At 39.7% G+C, this 19,721-nt stretch overlaps 1 protein-coding gene across 1 annotated transcript in view; it reads left to right on the top strand.

The window, feature by feature from the left end:
- ATAD5 (ATPase family AAA domain containing 5) overlaps nucleotides 1-19,721 on the top strand; it is a 71,470-nt gene that overhangs the window by 33,129 nt on the left and 18,620 nt on the right. The window contains exons 8-14 of the mRNA XM_060203986.1: nucleotides 3,610-3,764; nucleotides 8,565-8,724; nucleotides 9,397-9,720; nucleotides 12,630-12,726; nucleotides 16,130-16,209; nucleotides 17,340-17,482; nucleotides 17,590-17,740. Of these exons, the coding sequence (XP_060059969.1) occupies nucleotides 3,610-3,764; nucleotides 8,565-8,724; nucleotides 9,397-9,720; nucleotides 12,630-12,726; nucleotides 16,130-16,209; nucleotides 17,340-17,482; nucleotides 17,590-17,740 (1,110 nt within the window). The remainder of the gene's footprint in view (nucleotides 1-3,609; nucleotides 3,765-8,564; nucleotides 8,725-9,396; nucleotides 9,721-12,629; nucleotides 12,727-16,129; nucleotides 16,210-17,339; nucleotides 17,483-17,589; nucleotides 17,741-19,721) is intronic.

Raw genomic sequence — 19,721 nt, 5'->3', positions numbered from 1 at the left:
GAAAGATAGACAACACAGACCTGCTTCACTGCCTGTGAAGTGACTCCCCTACAGGGACTACCCTTATGCCGGTCCTTGCGCTTTGCGCCACGTGTGGTTAACCTGCTACTGCCCGACTCCCTAATATATTCTTTTTTTTTAATATATTTTTTATACTTATTTTTATTTATTTATTCCCTTTTGTTGCCCTTGTTGTTTTATTGTTATAGTTATTATTGTTGTCATTATTGTTGGATAGTACAGAGAGAAATGGAGAGGGGAGGGGGAAGACAGAGAGAGGGAGAGAAAGACAGACACCTGCAGACCTGCTTCACCGCCTGTGAAGTGACTCCTCTGCGGGTGGGGAGCCAGGGCTTGAACCAGGATCCATATGTGGGTCCTTGTCCTTAGCGCCACCTGCACTTAACCCGCTGCGCTACAGCCCAACTCCCTAATAAATTCTTTTTAAGTATTAAAAATAACTAGGGGAAAAAAAGGTAGCTAGGAGCATGAAAATGTGTAAAGTGATTTAAGATGAAGCTAAAGTTTAATTGTAATTGTTTTTTTTCCATTTTATTTATTTATTCCTTTTTGCTGCCCTTGTTTTATTGTTGTAGTTATTGTTGTTGGATAGGACAGAGAGAAATGGAGAGAGGAGGAGAGAAAGATAGACACCTGCAGACTTACTTCACCGCCTGTGAAGCGACTCCGCTGCAGGTGGGGAGCCGGGGGCTCTAACCGGGATCCTTCCACTGGTCCTCACGCTTTGCGCCACATACGCTTAATCTGCTGCGCTACTGCCCGACTCCCGGTTTAATTGTAATTCTTACAGTGCTTCTCATGGGAATTTAAATTATTAATGTTATTACTAGTATTGTTATTCTTTTTTTTTTTTTTTCTTTTTTTAATTTTACCAGAGCACTGCTTAGCTTTGGCTTATGGTGGTGTCTGGGGATTGAACCTGGGACTTTGGAGCCTCAGGCATGAGAGCTGGTTTGCATAACTTAAATTATTTCATTCTCACTTCATCATTCTTGGATAGGGAGGGAATGAAGGCAAGAAATCTAAACGCATTCTTTGTTCTTAACCTTATGTCTGGAAAGAGATTAGTATGAACGTTTTTCAGGAAAGCACTATTTTATTCTGTTTATTTTATTTGTTTTTTAAACTTTACTTAATTTGATAGGACAGAGAGAAATTGAGAGTGGGGGATAGAGGAGAGATAGAGACACCTACAACACTGCTTTACCAATTGTGAAGCTTTCACCCTGCAGGTGGGGACCAGGTGCTTGAACCCAGGTCCTTGTACATATGAGCATGTGCACTTAACCAGGTATATCACTGCCTGGCCCTGTTTTTTTCTATTTTATTAGATAGGACAGAAAGAAATTGAGAGAGGAGGAGAAAGAGATAGGGAGAAAAAAAAGAGAGAGAGAGAGACCTGCAGACCTGCTTCATTTCTTGTGATATATAACCCTGCAGTGGGGAACAGGAGGCCCGAATGCAGGGCTTCAAGCATGGTGATATGTGCTACAGCCTGACCCCCCTGGAAAGCACTATTTTCTAAAAGGAAGCCAGCCTCCTAAATCATAGACTGCTTATGAACTGGCTGCCTTCAAGTATTTCTCAGAACTTTTTTTTTTCAGATTAAAAAAAATTATTTATTCCCTTTTGTTGCCCTTGTTTTATTGTTGTAGTTGTTATTGATGTCGTCGTTGTTGGATAGGACAGAGAGAATAGAGAGAGGAGGGGAAGACAGATGGGGAAGAGAAAGATGGACACCTGCAGACCTGCTTCACCGCCTGTGAAGCAACTCCCCTGCAGGTGGGGAGCCGCGGGCTGGAACCGGGATCCTTATGCCGGTCCTTGCGCTTTGCATCATGTGCGCTTAACCCGCTGCACTATCCCAACTCCCTTTTTTTATTAATACTTATTCCCTTTTGTTGCCCTTGTTGTTTTATTGTATTCATTATTGTTGTTATTGATGTCATCGTTGTTGCATAGGACAGAGAGAAATGGAGAGTGGGGAGGAAGACAGAGGGGGTGAGAAAAACACCTACAGACCTGCTTCACCACCAGTGAAGCAGGGAGAGAGGGGTGGGGTGGGGGTGGGCTCAAACCGAGATCCTTACGTGGGTCCTTGCACTTCACACCACGTGCGCTTAACCGGCTGTGCTACCTCCCCACTCCCTTCTCAGAACTTCTACCCTGTCCTGTCTTTTTCATTTCATTTCATTTTTTTCCTCTTTTCCAAAATAGCTTTTGCTATTCAGTACCATATGCACATCTCTGGAATAGGTAGCAAGTAGCAGTACTTAACTGCTTTAGTTCACCCTTTAATTACATGCACTGTGCAAGAGAGGAGCTATTGGCGAAAGTCTCTTTATATGACGGCATTAGGTTACTCATAATCATAAATGTTTGGGTTCAAGTGCTGTGGCGACCACAGTCTACTTACATAATTTTAATGACTAATGATTTGTAAAGTCTTACATCTTTGTCATTCTAAACCAGGGTGTGTAAGCACAGAAAATATTCTCCTTTTCTGGCTTTGTACTCTCTCTGTACTCACAAAATGTACAGTTTGTTAGCCATTGTTTTTCTCCTATTTGTGACCTTGATGCTTAAAAGAAAAAAAAATTTACTTTTATGAGAGAGGGAAAGACTAGATTACTGCGCAGCTCTGGCATATGAGTGTGTCCTTTATCTAACTTGGTCCCTCATGGATGGAATTCCTGTGTTGTAACACTGAGATATCTCTCTGACCTCAAAGTTTAAACTTTAAATCAGGGTACTCACTGGCCCTGAAATTTTTTTTTTAATATTTATTTTATTTATTTATTCCCTTTTGTTGCCCTTGTTTTATTGTTGTAGTCGTTGTTGGATAGGACAGAGAGAAATGGAGAGGGGAGGGGAAGACAGAGAGGGGAGAGAAAGATAGACACCTGCAGACCTGCTTCACCACCTGTGAAGCGACTCCCCTGCAGGTGGGGAGCCGGGGTTCGAACCGGGATCCTTATGCCGGTCCTTGTGCTTTGCGCCACCTGCGCTTAACCCGCTGCGCTACAGCCCGACTCCCTGGCCCTGAAATTTTAACCTTGAGTATCAAGGTTGATTGAAAAGGAAAACAAATTCTGCTAATGTTTGATTTTTTTTTCCCTCCTTTTCCTTTTTTTTCCTCCTGTTCCCCTCTCATCTCTGGCATTGGTGCTGGGGGTTGAACCTGGGACCTTTGGTCTCAGGCATGGAGGTCTTTGCATAACTACTATGCTACCTCACTAGCTCTGTTTGCTTATTTTTAACAATTGGAGCTAGCTTTCTCTCCCTCTCTGTCTTCCCCTCCTCTTTCCATTTCTCTCTGTCCTATCCAACAACAACTACAACAATAAAACAAGGGCAACAAAAGGAAATAAATAGATAAATAAAACAATTGGAAGCGAAGTGTAGGTAATTTTTATTGATTTACATTGTTAGAAGTGAGGATTTTGTTCCATGCATGCTCACTTAGTTTTTGGTCATTTAATTGATGTCTATTGTCCTATTTGATTTTGCATTAAAAAATGGACAGTGTCTTAATGAAAGTAACTCTAATAATTTTCCTGTTTTTTTTCTTTTCTACCCCCCCCCCAGGATCTCTTTTGTGGCATTTGCAACTACCTACTTGTCCTCTCTTAACTAAACTTAAGGAAATAAATTCTAAAGTAATAGATTTCTCAAAATGTGTTATGACTCTTGGTGAATTTTCAACATTAAATTCAATTTCAATAAGTAATAATTCTATTATGGTAAGTATTAGAGAACTCATTCATTGTAGATGGCTTCATTCATGTCTTCCAGAAGAAATGTATATATATCATAGATATCTAGTATAGTCTAAAGTAGAATTTTATAAAGTTTAATTTAAAAAGTCCCAATTGAGGGTTGGGGTATATAGGATAATGGTTATGCAGAGACACTGATGCTTGAAGCTCCACAAAGTCCCAGGTTCAGCCCACCACACCACAGTAAGCTACAGTTGAGCAGTGCTCTGGAGGGGAAAAAAAAAATTAAAACACATACTTCTTTTGTTTTATTTATTTAATTTTTTTCTTCTCTTCTTTTCTTTTTTTTTTTTCCAGAGAACTGCTCAGATCTGGCTTATGGTGGTGCTGGGAATTGATCCTGGGACTTTGAAGCCTCGGGCATAAAAGTCATATATATATATATATATATATATATATATATATATATTCATTATATTTATTTATTCCCTTTTTTGTTGTCCTTGTTTTTTATTGTTGTAGCTATTATTGTTGGTTTTTATTTTTTTATCTTTATTTTTTTATTTAAAATTATTCTTAAATATTTATTTATTCCCGTATGTTACCCTTGTTGTTTTATTGTTGTAGTTATTGATCTCATTGTTGTTGGATAAGACAGAGGGAAATGGAGAGAGGAGAGGAAGACAGAGAGTAGGAAAGACAGACACCTGCAGACCTGCTGCACTACCTGTGAAGCGACTCACTGCGCTACCGCCCGACTCCCCCAACTCCCTTTTTTATATATATATTTATTTTTTTTAATATTTATTTTCCCTTTTGTTGCCCTTGTTTTATTGTTGTAGTTATTATTGTTGTTGTTACTGATGTCATCATTGTTAGATAGGACAGAGAGAAATGGAGAGAGGAGGGGAAGATAGAGAGGGGGAGAGAAAGATAGACACCTGTAGACCTGCTTCACCACTTGTGAAGCGACTCCCCTGCAGATGGGGAGCCGGGCTTAAATTGGTATCCTTATGCTGGTCCTTACGCTTTGCTACTCCTGCGCTTAACTTGCTGCGCAACCGCCCAACTCTCCCTTTTTAAAAAATGTTTATTTATTTATTCATTCATTCCCTTTTGTTGCCCTTGTTTTATTGGTGTGGTAATTATTGTTGTTATTGATGTTGTTGTTATTGGATAGGATAGATAGAAATGGAGAGAGTAGAGGAAGACAGAGAGGGGGATAGATAGACACCTGCAGACCTGCTTTACCGCCTGTGAAGCGACTCCCCTGCAGATGGGGAGCTGGGGGCTCGAACCAGGGTACTTAGATCGGTCCTTGTGCTTTGTGTCACCTGCACTTAACTCGCTGCGCTACTGCCCTACTCACCCAACTCCCTTTATATATATATATTTAAAAAATTTTTGTTTTAAATTATCTATTTTCCCTTTTGTTGCCCTTGTTGTTTTATTGTTGTAGTTATTTTTGTTGTTGTTATTGATGTCATCATTGTTGGATAGAACAGACAGAAATGGAGAGAGGAGGGGATGACAGAGAGGGGGAGAGAAAGACAGACACCTGCAGACCTGCTTCACTGCTTGTGAAGCGACTCCCCTGCAAGTGGGGAGCCGGGAGCTCCGACCGGGATCCTTATGCCTCCTGCGCTACCGCCCGACTCCCTGTTTTTTTAAAAAAAAATTTATTATCTTTATTTATTTATTGGAAAGAGGCAGCTAGAAATTGTGAGGAGGAGGGGAGATAGGGAGAGAAGCAGAGAGATTCCTGCAGCACTGCTTCACCACTCGCAAAGCTTTCCCCCTGCAGTTAGGGGCTGGGGGCTCGAACCAGCGTCCTTGTGCACTGTAATATGTGCGCTCAACCAGGTGTGCCACCACCCAGCACCCCCTTTTTTTATATTTTTTAAGGTTTATTTATTTGTGAGAGTGAGAGAACCAGAGCATCAGTCTCGCACATGTGATGCCAGGGATAGAACTCAGGACCTCGGGAGTGGGACGATAGTACAATGGGTTAAGCGCAGGTGGCGCTAAGTGCATGGACCCACTAAGGAACCCGGTTCGGCCCCGGCTCCCCACCTGCAGGGGAGTCACTTCACAGGCAGTGAAGCAGGTCTGCAGGTGTCTGTCTTTCTCTGCTCCCTCTGTCTTCTCCTCCTCTCTCCATTTCTCTCTGTCCTATCCAACAACATCATCAATAACAACAACAATAACTACAACAATAATAAAAAACAAGGGCAACAAAAAGGAAAATAAATAAATAAATATAAATAATAAAAAAAAGAACTCAGAACCTCATTCATACTTGGCCCAGTGCTTTATAAAGCCACACTGTACAACCTCCCATGCTGTTCTATATACCTTATTTATTTATTTATTTTTGTTGCTTATTTTTTATTTGCCACTAGAATTTTTTCCAGGGTTCAGTGTTAGGATAACAAATCCACTACTCCTAATGGCCATGTTCTTTTCTTTTCTTTTTTTTATTTGATAGGACAGAGAGAAATTGAGAGACTAGTGAAAGGCAGAGAGAAGGAGAGAGACCTGCAGCACTGCTTCACTACTTGTGAATTTCCCCCCTGCAGTTAGGGGTGGGGGGTCTTGAACCCAGTTTCTTGTTTATGGTAAAGTGTGTGCCTAACCAGGTCTGCCCCTACAGAGTTCTTTTCAATACTCCTAGAATTAAAAAAAAAAAAAAACTTTAAAAATTTATTTGAATTTGAAAAAAATTTCAGATTTTCTGCACCCTTTCTTGGTGGCCCTTTTCCTTTTTTTCATCTTACTGAAACAGAGAACTGAAAGGGAAGAGAGGGGGACAGGGACTAGATGGTGATGCACCCCATAAAATACTTGTTACCCCATTCAAGGATCTGGGTTTAAGCCCTTTGTCCCCACCTGTATTGGGAAAGCTGCTTAAGTGGTAAAGCAGTGCTGCAGGTGTCTCTTGTTTTAAAGCCCCGTTCCCATCCCTGTCAATTTCTTTCTGTATATATAAAATAATAAATAAATAATAAATAAATAAATAGAGTGAGAGAGAAGAACGCCTGAAGCACTGCTCCATGACTAGTGAAGCTTTCCTCCTGTAGATAGACCCTCATACATGGTAATGTGCGTGCTTTACTTGGTGCCTCACTGTCTGGCCCCTAAGAAACATGTTAAGAATTATTGAGGAGAGGGTGTGGGGTCAAAGGAACCCTCCTGCACTGCTGGTGGGAATGTAAATTGGTCCAGCCTCTGTGGAGAACAGTCTGGAGAACTCTCAGAAGGCTAGAAATGGACCTACCCTATGACCCTGCAATTCCTCTCCTGGGGATATATCCTAAGGAACCCAACACACCCATCCAAAAAGATCTGTGTACACATATGTTCTTGGCAGCACAATTTGTAATAGCCAAAACCTGGAAGCAACCCAGGTGTCCAACAACAGATGAGTGGCTGAGCAAGTTGTGGTCTATATACACAATGGAATACTACTCAGCTGTAAAAAATGGTGACTTCACCGTTTTCAGCCGATCTTGGATGGACCTTGAAAAAATCATGTTGAGTGAAATAAGTCAGAAACAGAAGGATGAATATGGGATGATCTCACTCTCAGGCCGAAGTTGAAAAACAAGATTAGAAAAGAAAACACAAGTCGAACCTGAAATGGAATTGGAGTATATTACACCAAAGTAAAAGACTCTGGGGTGGGTGGGTGGGTGGGGAGAATACAGGTCCATGAAAGATGATGAATGACATAGTGGGGGTTGTATTGTTAAATGGGAATCTGGGGAATGTTATGCATGTACAAACTATTGTATTTACTGTTGAATGTAAAGCATTAATTCCCCAATAAAGAAATAAATTATTTATTAAAAAAAAAGAATTATTGATAATAGGAGTCAGGTAGTAGTGCAGCGGGTTAAGCACAGGTGGCACCAAGCGCAAGGACTGGCATAAGGATACCAGTTCGAGCCCCCAGTTCCCAACCTGCAGGGGAGTCGCTTCACAGGCGGTGAAGCAGGTCTGCAGCTGTCTGTCTTTCTCTCCCCCTCTCTTGTCTTCCCCTCCTCTCCATTTCTCTCTGTCCTATCCAACAATGATGACATCAATAACAGCAATAATAGCTACAACAATAAAACAACAAGGGCAACAAAAGAGAAAATAAATAAATTAAAAATAAATAAAATAAATAAATAAAATTAATGATAACAAGACCAAAAGAATCTTAGATTATGTAGCATGTTTAGATACTTTGTAAGTCAGCTTTATATGCTAATTAGTGTGTAAAGTACAACTAGTTGAGAACAAGAAATATAAACTATGCATTTCAAAATCTGTGCAAATGCAGCTTTGCTATCTATTTTATTTTGTAATATTGGTCTCAAGATTGTATTTAGTGATAGCACTTTTTTTTTTATCTCCCTCCTAGCCCCTCATGATAACGTTCTTGTAAAACAAGTAAAAAAAAAAAAACAACTTTTTTTTTGGGCCACCACAGTTATTGCTGGGACTCGGAGCCTGCACTAGGAATCAGGACAGAGAGAAATTGAGAGGGGAGAGGAAGGTAGGGAGAGAAAAAGATAGATGCCTGCAGACCTTCTTCACCGCTTGTGAAATGACTCCCCTGCAGCTGGGGAGCTGGGGGCTCAAACTGGGATCCTTGCCTGGGTCCTTGCACTTCCTACTATGTGCACTTACCTGGCCCCCCAATGTATAATTTTTTAAAGGATCTCCTTTAATTAACTCTACATTGACATTGACTTTATGGATAGACAGTAGTTCGTTGCATTGTGAAAATATTAATTGATGATATGGGTCCATTACTGAACATTTTATTCTTTACTGCAGCGTAATGGGAGAAGAAGAGATTTAACTGAAGAAGTAAGGAATCTTCTGCTAGAGGAAATTCAGTCATCAAATCCTGAATTTTCTTTAAGGAACTATTTTCCTTTACTTCTAAAAAAACAAACCGAGCACCAGGTACTTGCTGAGTGTCATCATAAACAAGGTTAGTGGTAATTGTTATCGTCTACATTAACACTTCCAGTTTTGAAAACACTTAAGATTTTGCCATTGACTCTTTTTTTAAAAAAATATATTTATTATTGGATAGAAACAGTGAGAAATTTAGAGGGGCAGGGGAGATAGAGAGGAAGAGACAGAGATACACCTTCAGACCTGCTTCACCAATCATGAAATTTCCCTCCTATAGGCAGGTACCAGGGTCTTGAACCTGGGTCCTTGCACACTGTAACGTGTGCGCTTAATCAGGTATGCCACCACCTGGCCCCACCACTGAGTCTTGAAGATGGTCATCAGAGAGAATATTGCTATGGGTGGCAGGGAAAATTGTTTCACTGAAGTAAAGTAACTTAGTGTGATCAATGTGAGCTTGTGCCGGTTTCCAGATACCTCAACACAAAGAAGCTTTGATTAGAATATTATTAATTCATTTGAATAAAACCTAGATGAGCTCATTTGAACTTACATAGTTTGTACACAAAAAGCAGTTTGAACAGATTATCCACTATGCTTCTAATATACCACATTTGATTCTTGCCTTTTCATTTTAAAGTAGTAAGAGTTAATAGGTATTTTGAATTATTGTTATGAATAATGGGTATTCAAATTTGTCTTGTTGGTTAAGTAAGCACATGCTTTTCTGTAATTCTCCAAATAGAAATTTCACGGCTAAAGTCTGATGTCAATCAGAAAGAAACCAAAAGAAAGCGAGTGGAAATGGAATGTCATAAATCAAAAAGAAAGAAACCAAATGATTCAGAAAGTCCAAAAGATATAAGTGTGAAAAAAGAAGAAATTGACAAAAGAAAGAATTCCAATGGGACAAAGCTAGGTTCTTCCAAAGGTCTGCTTTCTAAAACATCCAGGAAGAAAAAGACTCCTTTGAGTAGAACATGCATAGCAGAGTCTGAAGCAGGAGACGATTGTGATATTCTGATAATAGAAGACAATGAATTTACATCAGAAATATCTACTGTTTCTGGTAAATCATATTTTTTCTCTGGTCCTAGACGATGATGATGATGATTTTACCAGATAACTACTCAGCTCTGGCCTATGGTGGTGTGGGGATTGAACCTGACACCTTGGATCCTCAGGTGTGAGAGTCTCTTTGCATAACCATTATTCTATCTTGCCCACCCTATTTATTTTATGAGAGAAATTGAAAGAGAGCATTATGCTGGTTTATGTGATGTCAGGGATTCTACATAGGACCTCATGCTTTAGGGTCCAATGCTTTACTCACTATCTACTTCTTAGGAAAAAAAAAACTTTTTTTTTTTTTAAATTACCTTTATTTACTTATTGGATAGAGACAGCCAGAAATCGAGAGGGAAGGGGAGATAGAGAGGGAGAGAGACAGAGAGACACCTGCAGCCTTGCTTCACCACTTATGAAGCTTTCTCCCTTCAGGACCAGGGACTTGAATCTGGGTCCATGCCACTATAATATGTTTTTTTTTTTTTTTTTAGTATTTATTTTATTTATTCCCTTTTGTTGCCCTTGTTGTTTTATTGTTGTAGTTATTATTGTTGTCATTGTTGTTGGATAGGACAGAGAGAAATGGAGAGAGGAGGGGAAGACAGAGAGGGGGAGAGAAAGAGACACCTGCAGACCTGCTTCACCACTTGTGAAGTGACTCCCCTGCAGGTGGGGAGCCAGGGCTTGAACCGTGATCCTTATACTGGTCCTTGTGCTTTGCACCACCTGCGCTTAACCCGCTGTGCTACAGCCTGACTCCCTATAATATGTTTTCTTAACCAGGTGCACCATGACTTGGCCCCTAATTTCATTGATTTATGTAGCATAGATTATGGTTTGACATATTTACAAGTCTCCTATTTAAAAAAAAAAAAAATTTATTTATTATTAGAAATGGAGAGAGGAGGGGAAAACAGAGGGGGAGAGAAAGACACCTGCAGACCTCCTTCACCACCTGTGAAGTGACTCCCTTGCAGGTGGGGAGCTGGGGGCTCGAACCGGGATCCTTAAGCCAGTCCTTGCGCTTTGTGCCATGTGCACTTAACCCGCTGCACTACCGCCCAACTCCCACAAGTCTCCTTTTACTTATTTTGATGCAGCAGACTCATACGTGAATGATTCCAAATATTCCCAGTGAACTTTATCCCTCCTTTCAATTTCAGTTATCAAGAGACAGGAAGAACGAGAGGCAGAGATACCACAGAATTACTCCCATTTATGAACCTTCTCCCTGTTTTGACACATGATGTTCCTGTATAGTACTTGGGACTCAAGATTGGGTCCATTGATTATGGTTAAATGCCTTCTGATTAGGTGAGCTGTCACCTAGTCCTTCCTATTATTATTTTTTTTTTAACTCTCTTTTAAAAATTTTTATTTATTTATTTTATCTGATAGAACAAAGGGAGAGGAGAGATAGGGAGAGAAAGACAGACCACTTGTGAAGCTTGAACCAAGGTCCTTGCACACTGTAATATGAGCAGGTACACCACCACCCAGCCCTACTCCTCCTGTCATTTTTTTAAATCAAAAAAAAACTTTTTTTTTTTTATGAAAAGGGAACATTGACAAAACCATAGGATAAGAGGGGTACAATTCCATACAATTCCCACCACCAGATCTCTGTATCCCATCCCCTCCCCTGATATCCCAAGGTCATTGTGAGATGCAGAAGGTGGAAGGTCAGGCTTCTGTAATTGCTTCCCGGCTGAACATGGGCGTTGACAGGTGTCAACACTATGCCAGCACTATGAATCCACTGCTCCTGCAGCCTTTTTTATTTATTTATTTTTTGATAGGACGAAAATTGAGGGGAGGATAAAGAGAGATAGACATCTGCAGACCTGCTTCACTACTTGTGAGACAACCCCCCCCCCCGAAGGTAGAGATCCAGGTGCTCGAACCAGGATTCTTACGCAGGTCCTTGCACTTCTTACTATGTGTGCTTAGCCCGGTGTTTATAATATTTTTCAGGTGAAATATATCATCTCTTTCCAGTTACCCATATTAACAGGACATTTTTTCCCTTTCATTTTATTGAACACTGCTCAGCTCTAGCTTTTTAAAATAAAAAAAAAAAAAATTGGGGGGGGCCATAGAGACACCAATATCCAGAGAGAAAGGGGAGATAAAGAGGTAGTGAGAGGGACCATGGAATGGTGCACCAGGTTAAGCACACACATTACAATGCTCAAGGACCCAGGTTCAAACCCTGGTTCCTACCTGCAGAGTGAAAGCTTCACGAGTGGTGAAATAGGGGTCCAGGAGTCTCTGTCTCTCTCCCTATCTCCCCCAAACCCCCTCACAATTTTTCTTTCTCTGTCCAACAATAGATAAATTTTTTTTTAAGCTAGAGAGAAAGAGAGACACTAACAGCACTGCTCCACCACTTGTGAAGCTTCCCTGTGCAATTGGGAGTGAGGGCTTGAACCCAGGTCTTTCTGCATTAAAGGATGTATGATTCCCTGGTGCACCACAACCCAGCCCCATATTAAAATTTTTGAATAAATAAAATATTTAAAAATATTATTTATTTATTTATTTATTTATTTATGAGAAAGGGAGGAGAGAGAAAGAATCAGACATCACTCTGGTACATGCGCTGCCAGGGATTGAACTCAGGACCTCATGCGCAAGAGTTCAATGCTTTATCCACTGTGTTGCCTCCTGGACCACCATATTGAACTTCTCAATGTGTTCTTTTAAAATGCTATTTTGAGACTTCAAAGTGCTTAGTTTTAAGGGGAAATATTTTGCTGTTAAATGTAATGTTAAATTTCAAAACTTTTTTGGGGCATTTTTGTAAATATTTGCACAGATATTGTTACATGAAACAGTAATTTAAATGTCTAGGGATTTGTGCTATGTGAAGGAACAAATACTTTAATATCTGCATATATTTTGCTTTAGATTCTGGAACTGAAGACATGCTTTGGACAGAAAAATATCAACCTCAAGACTCCAGTGAACTCATAGGCAATGAGATTGCTATAAAAAAGTTACATAGGTTGGTGAATTTATAAAGAAATTGAGGGATGTTTTATGAAAGCTATTTTTATTTATTTGTATAACATCTATAAATTATAATTATAAACAACAGTAAATCATTAAAAAGGAATTGTAAATAATAATTACACATCTTTATACTACTTTGGATAGCTTTCCATAAAAAGTTGTATGTATATAGTAGTTCTTTTTTTCCTAACAAATTGGGTCATATTACCACTAATTCACATTTGTAATCCTTTGTCTACAGTTCCCACATTAAAAAAAAAAAAAAGAAAGTTTATTAACTTTATTACCTAGTTAGTTGGCTTTGGTCATTATTGTTCCCACTTAATTTTTTAGTATTTCATTTTTTACTTTATTTACTTTTACTTTAAAATTTTTTCTTATTTATTGGATAGAATCAGAGAGAAATCAAGAGGGGAGAGGAAACAGAGCTGGAGAGAGGTAGAGAGACTTGAAGTACTGCTTCACTGCTTGGGAAGCTTCTCCCTACAGCTTGGGACCATGGGTATAAACCAGGCCCTTACACATTGTATTGTAACATTTGTGTCACCACTTGGCCCTTATTTTTAGTTATTTTTTTAACCTATTTTTTTTTTTTAAATTAGAACAGTACTCAGCTCTGGTTAATGGTAGTGTTTGGGATTCAACCTAGGACTTGGGAATCTTAGGCATGGAAGTTTTTTCCATGATCATTATGCTATCATCCCCGGGCGGGGTAATGGGTGGGAGGTGGGGGTGGTGGTGGTAGATAGCATAATGGCTATGCAAAGAGACTCTCAAGCCTGAGGCTCCAAAGTCCCAGGTTCCAATCCCCTGCACTACCGTAAGCTGGAGTTGAGCAGTGCACTGGTAAAAGAAACAAAACAAAACAAAACTGAAAGTCTCACCATCTCTAACCTCTATTTCATATATCCTTTAAAATTATCTATATTTATTTGAAAGAGACAGCCAGAAATCAAGAGGAAAGGGGAAATAGAGAGTGAGAAAGACAGAGACACCTGCAGCACTGCTTCGCCATTCGTGAAGCTTTCCCCCAGCAAGTAGGGAACAGGGGCTTGAATCTGGGTCCTTGTGCACTGTAACATGTGTTCAATCACATGTGCTGCCACTCAGTCCCTTCTATTTAATTTTTTAAATTTTAATTATTTTTATTTATTTGGTAGAGACAGCTAGAAATCAAGTTGAAGGGGGAGAGAGGGAGGGAAAGATACAGAGAGACACCTGCAGCCCTGCTTCACCACTTGTGAAGCTTTGCCCTTACAGGTGGGGCCCAGGGGCTTGAACTTGGGCCCTTGTTCACTGTAACATGTGCTTTCAACCAGGTGTGCCACCACCCAGCCCCCTTTATTTCATTTTTTAAAGTAGGAACCTTAAATATCATTGTATAAACACTGACTCCATTAGGAACATTATGTGGTGTATTTACCAAAGTAATTTTCAGGAAAATATAATACAAAGCAAAATAAAGTGAAAAACCAAATCACATTTTCTTTTATTTATTTACTTTTAATTTTTTTAAAATTTATTTTATTTTGTTGCCCTTGTTGTTTTTTACTGCTGTAGTTATTATTGTTGTTGTTATTGATATCGTTTTTGGATAGGACAGAGAAAAATGGAGGGGAAGACAGAGAGGGGGAGAGAAAGACAGACACCTGCAGACCTGCTTCACTGCCTGTGAAGCTACTCCCCTGCAGGTGGGGAGGCAGGGGCTCGAACTGGGATCCTTAGACTGGTCCTTGCACTTTCCGCCACGAGCGCTTAACCCGCTGTGCTACTGCCCGACTCCCTATTTATTTATTTTAAAGAATTTATTTATTTATTCATGAGAAAGACAGGCAGAGAGAAAGAACCAGATATCACTCTGGTCCATGTGCTGTTGGGGATTAAACTCAGGACCTCATGGTTGAAAATCCATTGCTGGGGCTGGGTGGTGGCACACCTTTTTGAGCGACATGTTACAGTGCAAAAGGACCCGGCTGCGAGCCACTGACCCTCACTTGCAGAGGGAAAGCTTTGCAAGTGGTGAAGCAGGGTTGCAGGTGTCTATCTCCTCCTTCCCTCGCAATTTCTGGCTGTTTCTATCCAATAAATAAAGATAATAATAAAAAAAGAAAATCCAATGTTTTGTCTACTGCTCCACGTCCCAGACCATTCAAATCACCTTTTCAATATTTAAAAAATTCTGAACAAACAAACAAAAAAACCCCTGAATTCTAAAACTTGTCTGGCCTAAAGGATTTCATGAATTGTGGCCAATAATAATACTTAGTACTTGAGACTATTCTAAATACTTGATTCTTTCTTTCTTTCTTTCTTTCTTTCTTTCTTTCTTTCTTTCTTTCTTTCTTTCTTAAGATTTTATTTATCAATGAGAAAGATAGATGGAGAGAGAGAAAGAACCAGACATCACTCTGGTACATGTGCTGCTGGGGATTGAACTCAGGACCTCATGTTTGAGAGGCCAATGTTTTGTCCACTGTGACACCTCCCAGACCAGAGTACTTGATTATTCATTTTTTTCAATTACTTAATCTTTTCAACCTATGTAGTAAATATTGTTTTCCTCATTTCAGAGATGAGGAATGAGAGACGTAGAGAGTTTGAGTTATTTGGTAAGGTCATCCAGCTAGAAAGTCGTAGAACTAGAATTTAAACACAGACAATAGAGCTCTTGCCTACAAGTGAATCTTCCTAATTATGCTTTACAGTGTAGATTAAGTATTGTTCATATCACATAGTATACCTCACTTCTTGTTTTTTTTTTTTTTTTTTTTAATTTAACTTAATTTAATTTTGCTTCCAGGGTTATTTCTGGGGCTTGGTGCTAGCACTATGAGCCCACTGCTCCTGGGGCCATTTTTTTCATTTTACTGGATAGGACAAAGAAAAATTGAGAGGGGAGGGGATGATATAGAGGGGGAGAGAAAGACCCCTGCAGTCTGTTTCACCACTTGTGAAGTGACCCCCCGTAGGTGGGGAACTGGGGGCTCAAACTGGGATCCTTGCCCAGCTCCTTGCGATTATATGTGCTCAACCCAGTGTGCCACTGCCCAGTCCCCTTAATCACTTCTTTATAACTGCTATGCACTGTTTTTTTATGTTAGTGTACTGTGATATATCTTTTCCCTTACTGATGTCATTTTAGGTTCTTCCTTTTGGAATCTGATGTAAATAGTATCACAGTGACTATCATTGCACTGTACAGTCTTGTGTATTTGGCAAAAATAACTTCACTTAAATATATTTATACCCATATAAAAATAGTTTACAATTTACTTGATCTCTGGAGTACTTATTGTTAAAACTAACTTACCACAATAATAATTTCAATAGATAGTCTAAGAGATAATATGTATCCTGTGAATTATTTTTATAAACATACATTTTTTTAATGGCAGTTGGTTGAAAGACTGGAAAAGAAGAGCTGAATTGGAAGAAAGACAGAATATACAGGGAAAAAAAGAAGAGAAACAGGAAGGTATTTTAAGCCTTTTTTTTTCCCCATTTCACTAAACATTTTTGAGTTAGAGTAGCTTACATTTTTTAAAAAAATATTTATTTATTCCCTTTTGTTGCCCTTGTTGTTTTATTGTTGTAGTTATTATTGTTATTGATGTTATCATTGTTGGATAGGACAGAGAAAAATGGAGGAGGGGAAGACAGAGAGGGGGAGAGAAAGATAGACACCTGCAAACCTGTTTCCCCACCTGTGAAGTGGCTCCCCTGCAGGTGGAGAGCCATGACCTTGAACCGAGATCCTTACTACGGTCCTTGTGCTTTGCGCCACATGCGCTTAACCTGCTGTGCGTAGCCTGACTCCCAGCTTAAATTTTTTTAACACTTTTTTATTTTTATTTTTATTTTTTTCCCTTTTGTTGCCCTTGCTGTTTATCATTGTTGTTGTTATTATTGCTGTTGTTGCTGGATAGGACAGATAGAAGTGGAGAGAGGAGGAGAAGACAGAGAGGGGGAGAGAAAGACAGACACCTGCAGACCTGCTTCACTGCTTATGAAGTGACCCCCCCTGCAAGTTGGAAGCTGGGGACTCGAATTGGGTTCCTTAAGCCGCTCCGCTCCTTGGGCTTTGTGCCATGTGCACATAACCCGCTGCGCCACCACCCAGCTCCCAACCTTAAAAATTTTTAAATATTTATTTCATAAGAGAAAAATAGAGCCAGAACACTGCTCTAGCACATGTATTCTGGGTGACAATCTTGGAGCCTCAGTTGTGCAAGTTCTTTGCTCTATTCTGAGCCATCTCCTGACTGCAGTAATTTTTTTAAATAAAAAATTAATTAAATTTCATGAGAAATGGGGAGAGAGAATGAATATAGAGCACTGCTCAGCTCTAGCATATGCTAATGTTAGGGACTGAGCCTGGTACCTCTGAGGCTTCAGGCACGCGGTCTGGCTATTCCCATTCTACTTTATCACTTGCGTCCCACTACAAGAATTTTTATCAAGTTTTTGATTTATGTTCTAGTTTTTGTAAATTCATTTATTAGCATTTATTTACAAGAAATTTGTGGGGTTTGACAATTTGGTTTTATGAGAAGGAATTACTGCTGAAGCAATTATCATTTTATATGCATCTAAATAATTTTCCAGATCTGTTGGATGACAGAGATTTTAAATGCAGTTCAGATGATGAGGAAGAGACTCGTCTTTGCAATACTGTTCTTATAACAGGGCCAACAGGAGTGGGAAAAACCGCAGCAGTATATGCTTGTGCTCAGGAACTTGGTTTTAAGGTTAGTAATAACTAGCTGGGAGAATGCCAATGTAATAATTACCCTTAAATTCAGATAAATATAAGCCATTCTGCCTTCTCTCTCTCTCCCTTTCTTTCTTTTTTTAGATATTTGAAGTGAATGCTTCTTCTCAGCGCAGTGGTAGACAAATCCTATCTCAACTGAAGGAAGCTACTCAGTCCCATCAAGTAGATAAGCAAGGTGTAAATTCACAAAAACCATGTATTCTTAATAATTACAACTTAGGAAAGTCACCAAGTAAGTAAATTGTTTTCCTTAAGTTATAACTAAATCTCTTTTTCTCTCTTTTTCTTTCTTTCTCTCTCTCTCTTTCTTCTTTTTACCAGAGCACTGCTCAGCTTTGAATTACAGTGGTGTGGGGTATTGAATATGAGACTTTGGATTCTCAGGAATGACATTTTTTTGCATAACGATCATTCTGTCTCCCACACCTTATTTATATTTATTATCCATTTATTTTACCAGAATACTGTTCAGTTCTGGTTTGTGGTGGTGCTAGGGATTGAACTTGCTCCTTCTGCTGCCTCAGCTATGAAAGTCTTTTTCTGCACAACCTTTATGATATCTCCCCAGCTCAAGTTATAAATGTTTTAATGTTTTTGTCAGTTATATCTCTTGTTTTTTTAGTTGGTGTTAACTGATTGCTCATCAGAGAGAAATTGAGAAGGGAGGGAAGATAGAGAGGGAGAGATAAGACACCTGCAGACCTGATTCACCACTTGTGAAGCAACCCCCTTGAAGGTGGGAGCTGGGGGCTTGAATCGGGATCCTTACCCCCGTCCTTGCACTTTGTACTATGCGCACTTAACCTGATGCACTACCACCCAGCCCTAATTTATTTTACCTTTTATTACCTTTAGTCATTGGACAAAAACAGCCAGAAATTGAGAAAGAAAAGGAAGAAAATACAGAGACAGAGAAACACCTGCAGACCTGCTTCACCACTTATGAAGCATCCCCCTTGCATGTGGGGATTGGTGGCTTGAACCTGGGTCCTAGTGCATTGTAACATGTGTGGTTAACCACCTGGCCCTGCTTTTTTTCTTATTATGTATTGCATTTTCTTGTCTTATTGGTTGCCTGCAATTTTGGATGTTACAGTTTGTACAGTTATGTATCCAGTTGGGTGCTGGGTATTTCTTTTTTTGTTTTAATTTTTTAATCTTTATTTACTTGTTGGATAGAGACAGTCAGAAATTGAGAGGGAAGGGGGTGATAAAGAGGGAAAGAGACAGAGAGACACTTGCAGCACTGCTTCACCACTTGTGAAGATTTCCCTCTGCAGGTGGAGACCTGGCGCTCAAACCTGGGTCCTTGTGTGGTATAACATGTGCTCTCAACCAGCTGTGCCAACACCTGGCCCTGGGTGCTGGGTATTTCTATATTCCTATACCTATTCTTGAACTTTATTTTGGGATAAAGTTCAATTATACAGAAACAATTTGATCTTCTGGATCTTTTAATCTATGTTAGGTAAGACCATATAGCATTTAGTCTAGAATTTATTTTTTCCCACTAACCAGGCAAAGCATTTTTTTAAATTTATTTTTTATTTAAGAAAGGATAAATTAACAAAGCCATAGGGTAGGAGGGGTACAACTCTACACAATTCCCACCACCCAATCTCCATATCACATCCCCTCCCCTGATAGCTTTCCCATTCTCTATCCCTCTGGGAGCATGGACCCGGGGTCATTGTGGGATGCAGAAGGTGGAAGGTCTGGCTTCTGTAATTGCTTCCCCACTGAACATGGGCGTTGACTGGTTGGTCCATACTCCCAGTCTGCCTCTCTCTTTCCCTAGTAGGGTGGGTCTCTGAGGAAGCGGAGCTCCAGGACACATTGGTGGGGTCTTCAGTCCAGGGAAACCTGGCTGGCATCCTGATGGCATCTGGAACTTGGTGGCTGAAAAGAGAGTTAACATACAAAGCCAAACAAATTGTTGAGCAATCATGGACCCAAAGGTTGGAATAGTGGAGATGAAGTGTGTGTGTGGCGTATTCACTGCAAACTCTAGTGTACTTCTGCTTCCAGGTATCTATTTTGCACTAGTTTATGGATACGTGTGAACATATGCTCTCTCTCACAGAACCTGGTCTATATCAAGGTTTTGGGACTTTGTTAGAAAGTGATCCACCTGGGATGGAAAACATTTTCTTTTTTATATTTATTTAAAAAAATTTTATTACCTTTATTCACTGGATACAGACAGCCAGAAA

Source organism: Erinaceus europaeus, chromosome 12, assembly GCF_950295315.1.
Source record: "Erinaceus europaeus chromosome 12, mEriEur2.1, whole genome shotgun sequence".
Taxonomy (NCBI): Eukaryota; Metazoa; Chordata; class Mammalia; order Eulipotyphla; family Erinaceidae; genus Erinaceus; species Erinaceus europaeus.
The sequence above is the reverse complement of the archived record's forward strand: the minus strand, read 5'-3'. Positions and strand labels throughout refer to the sequence as shown.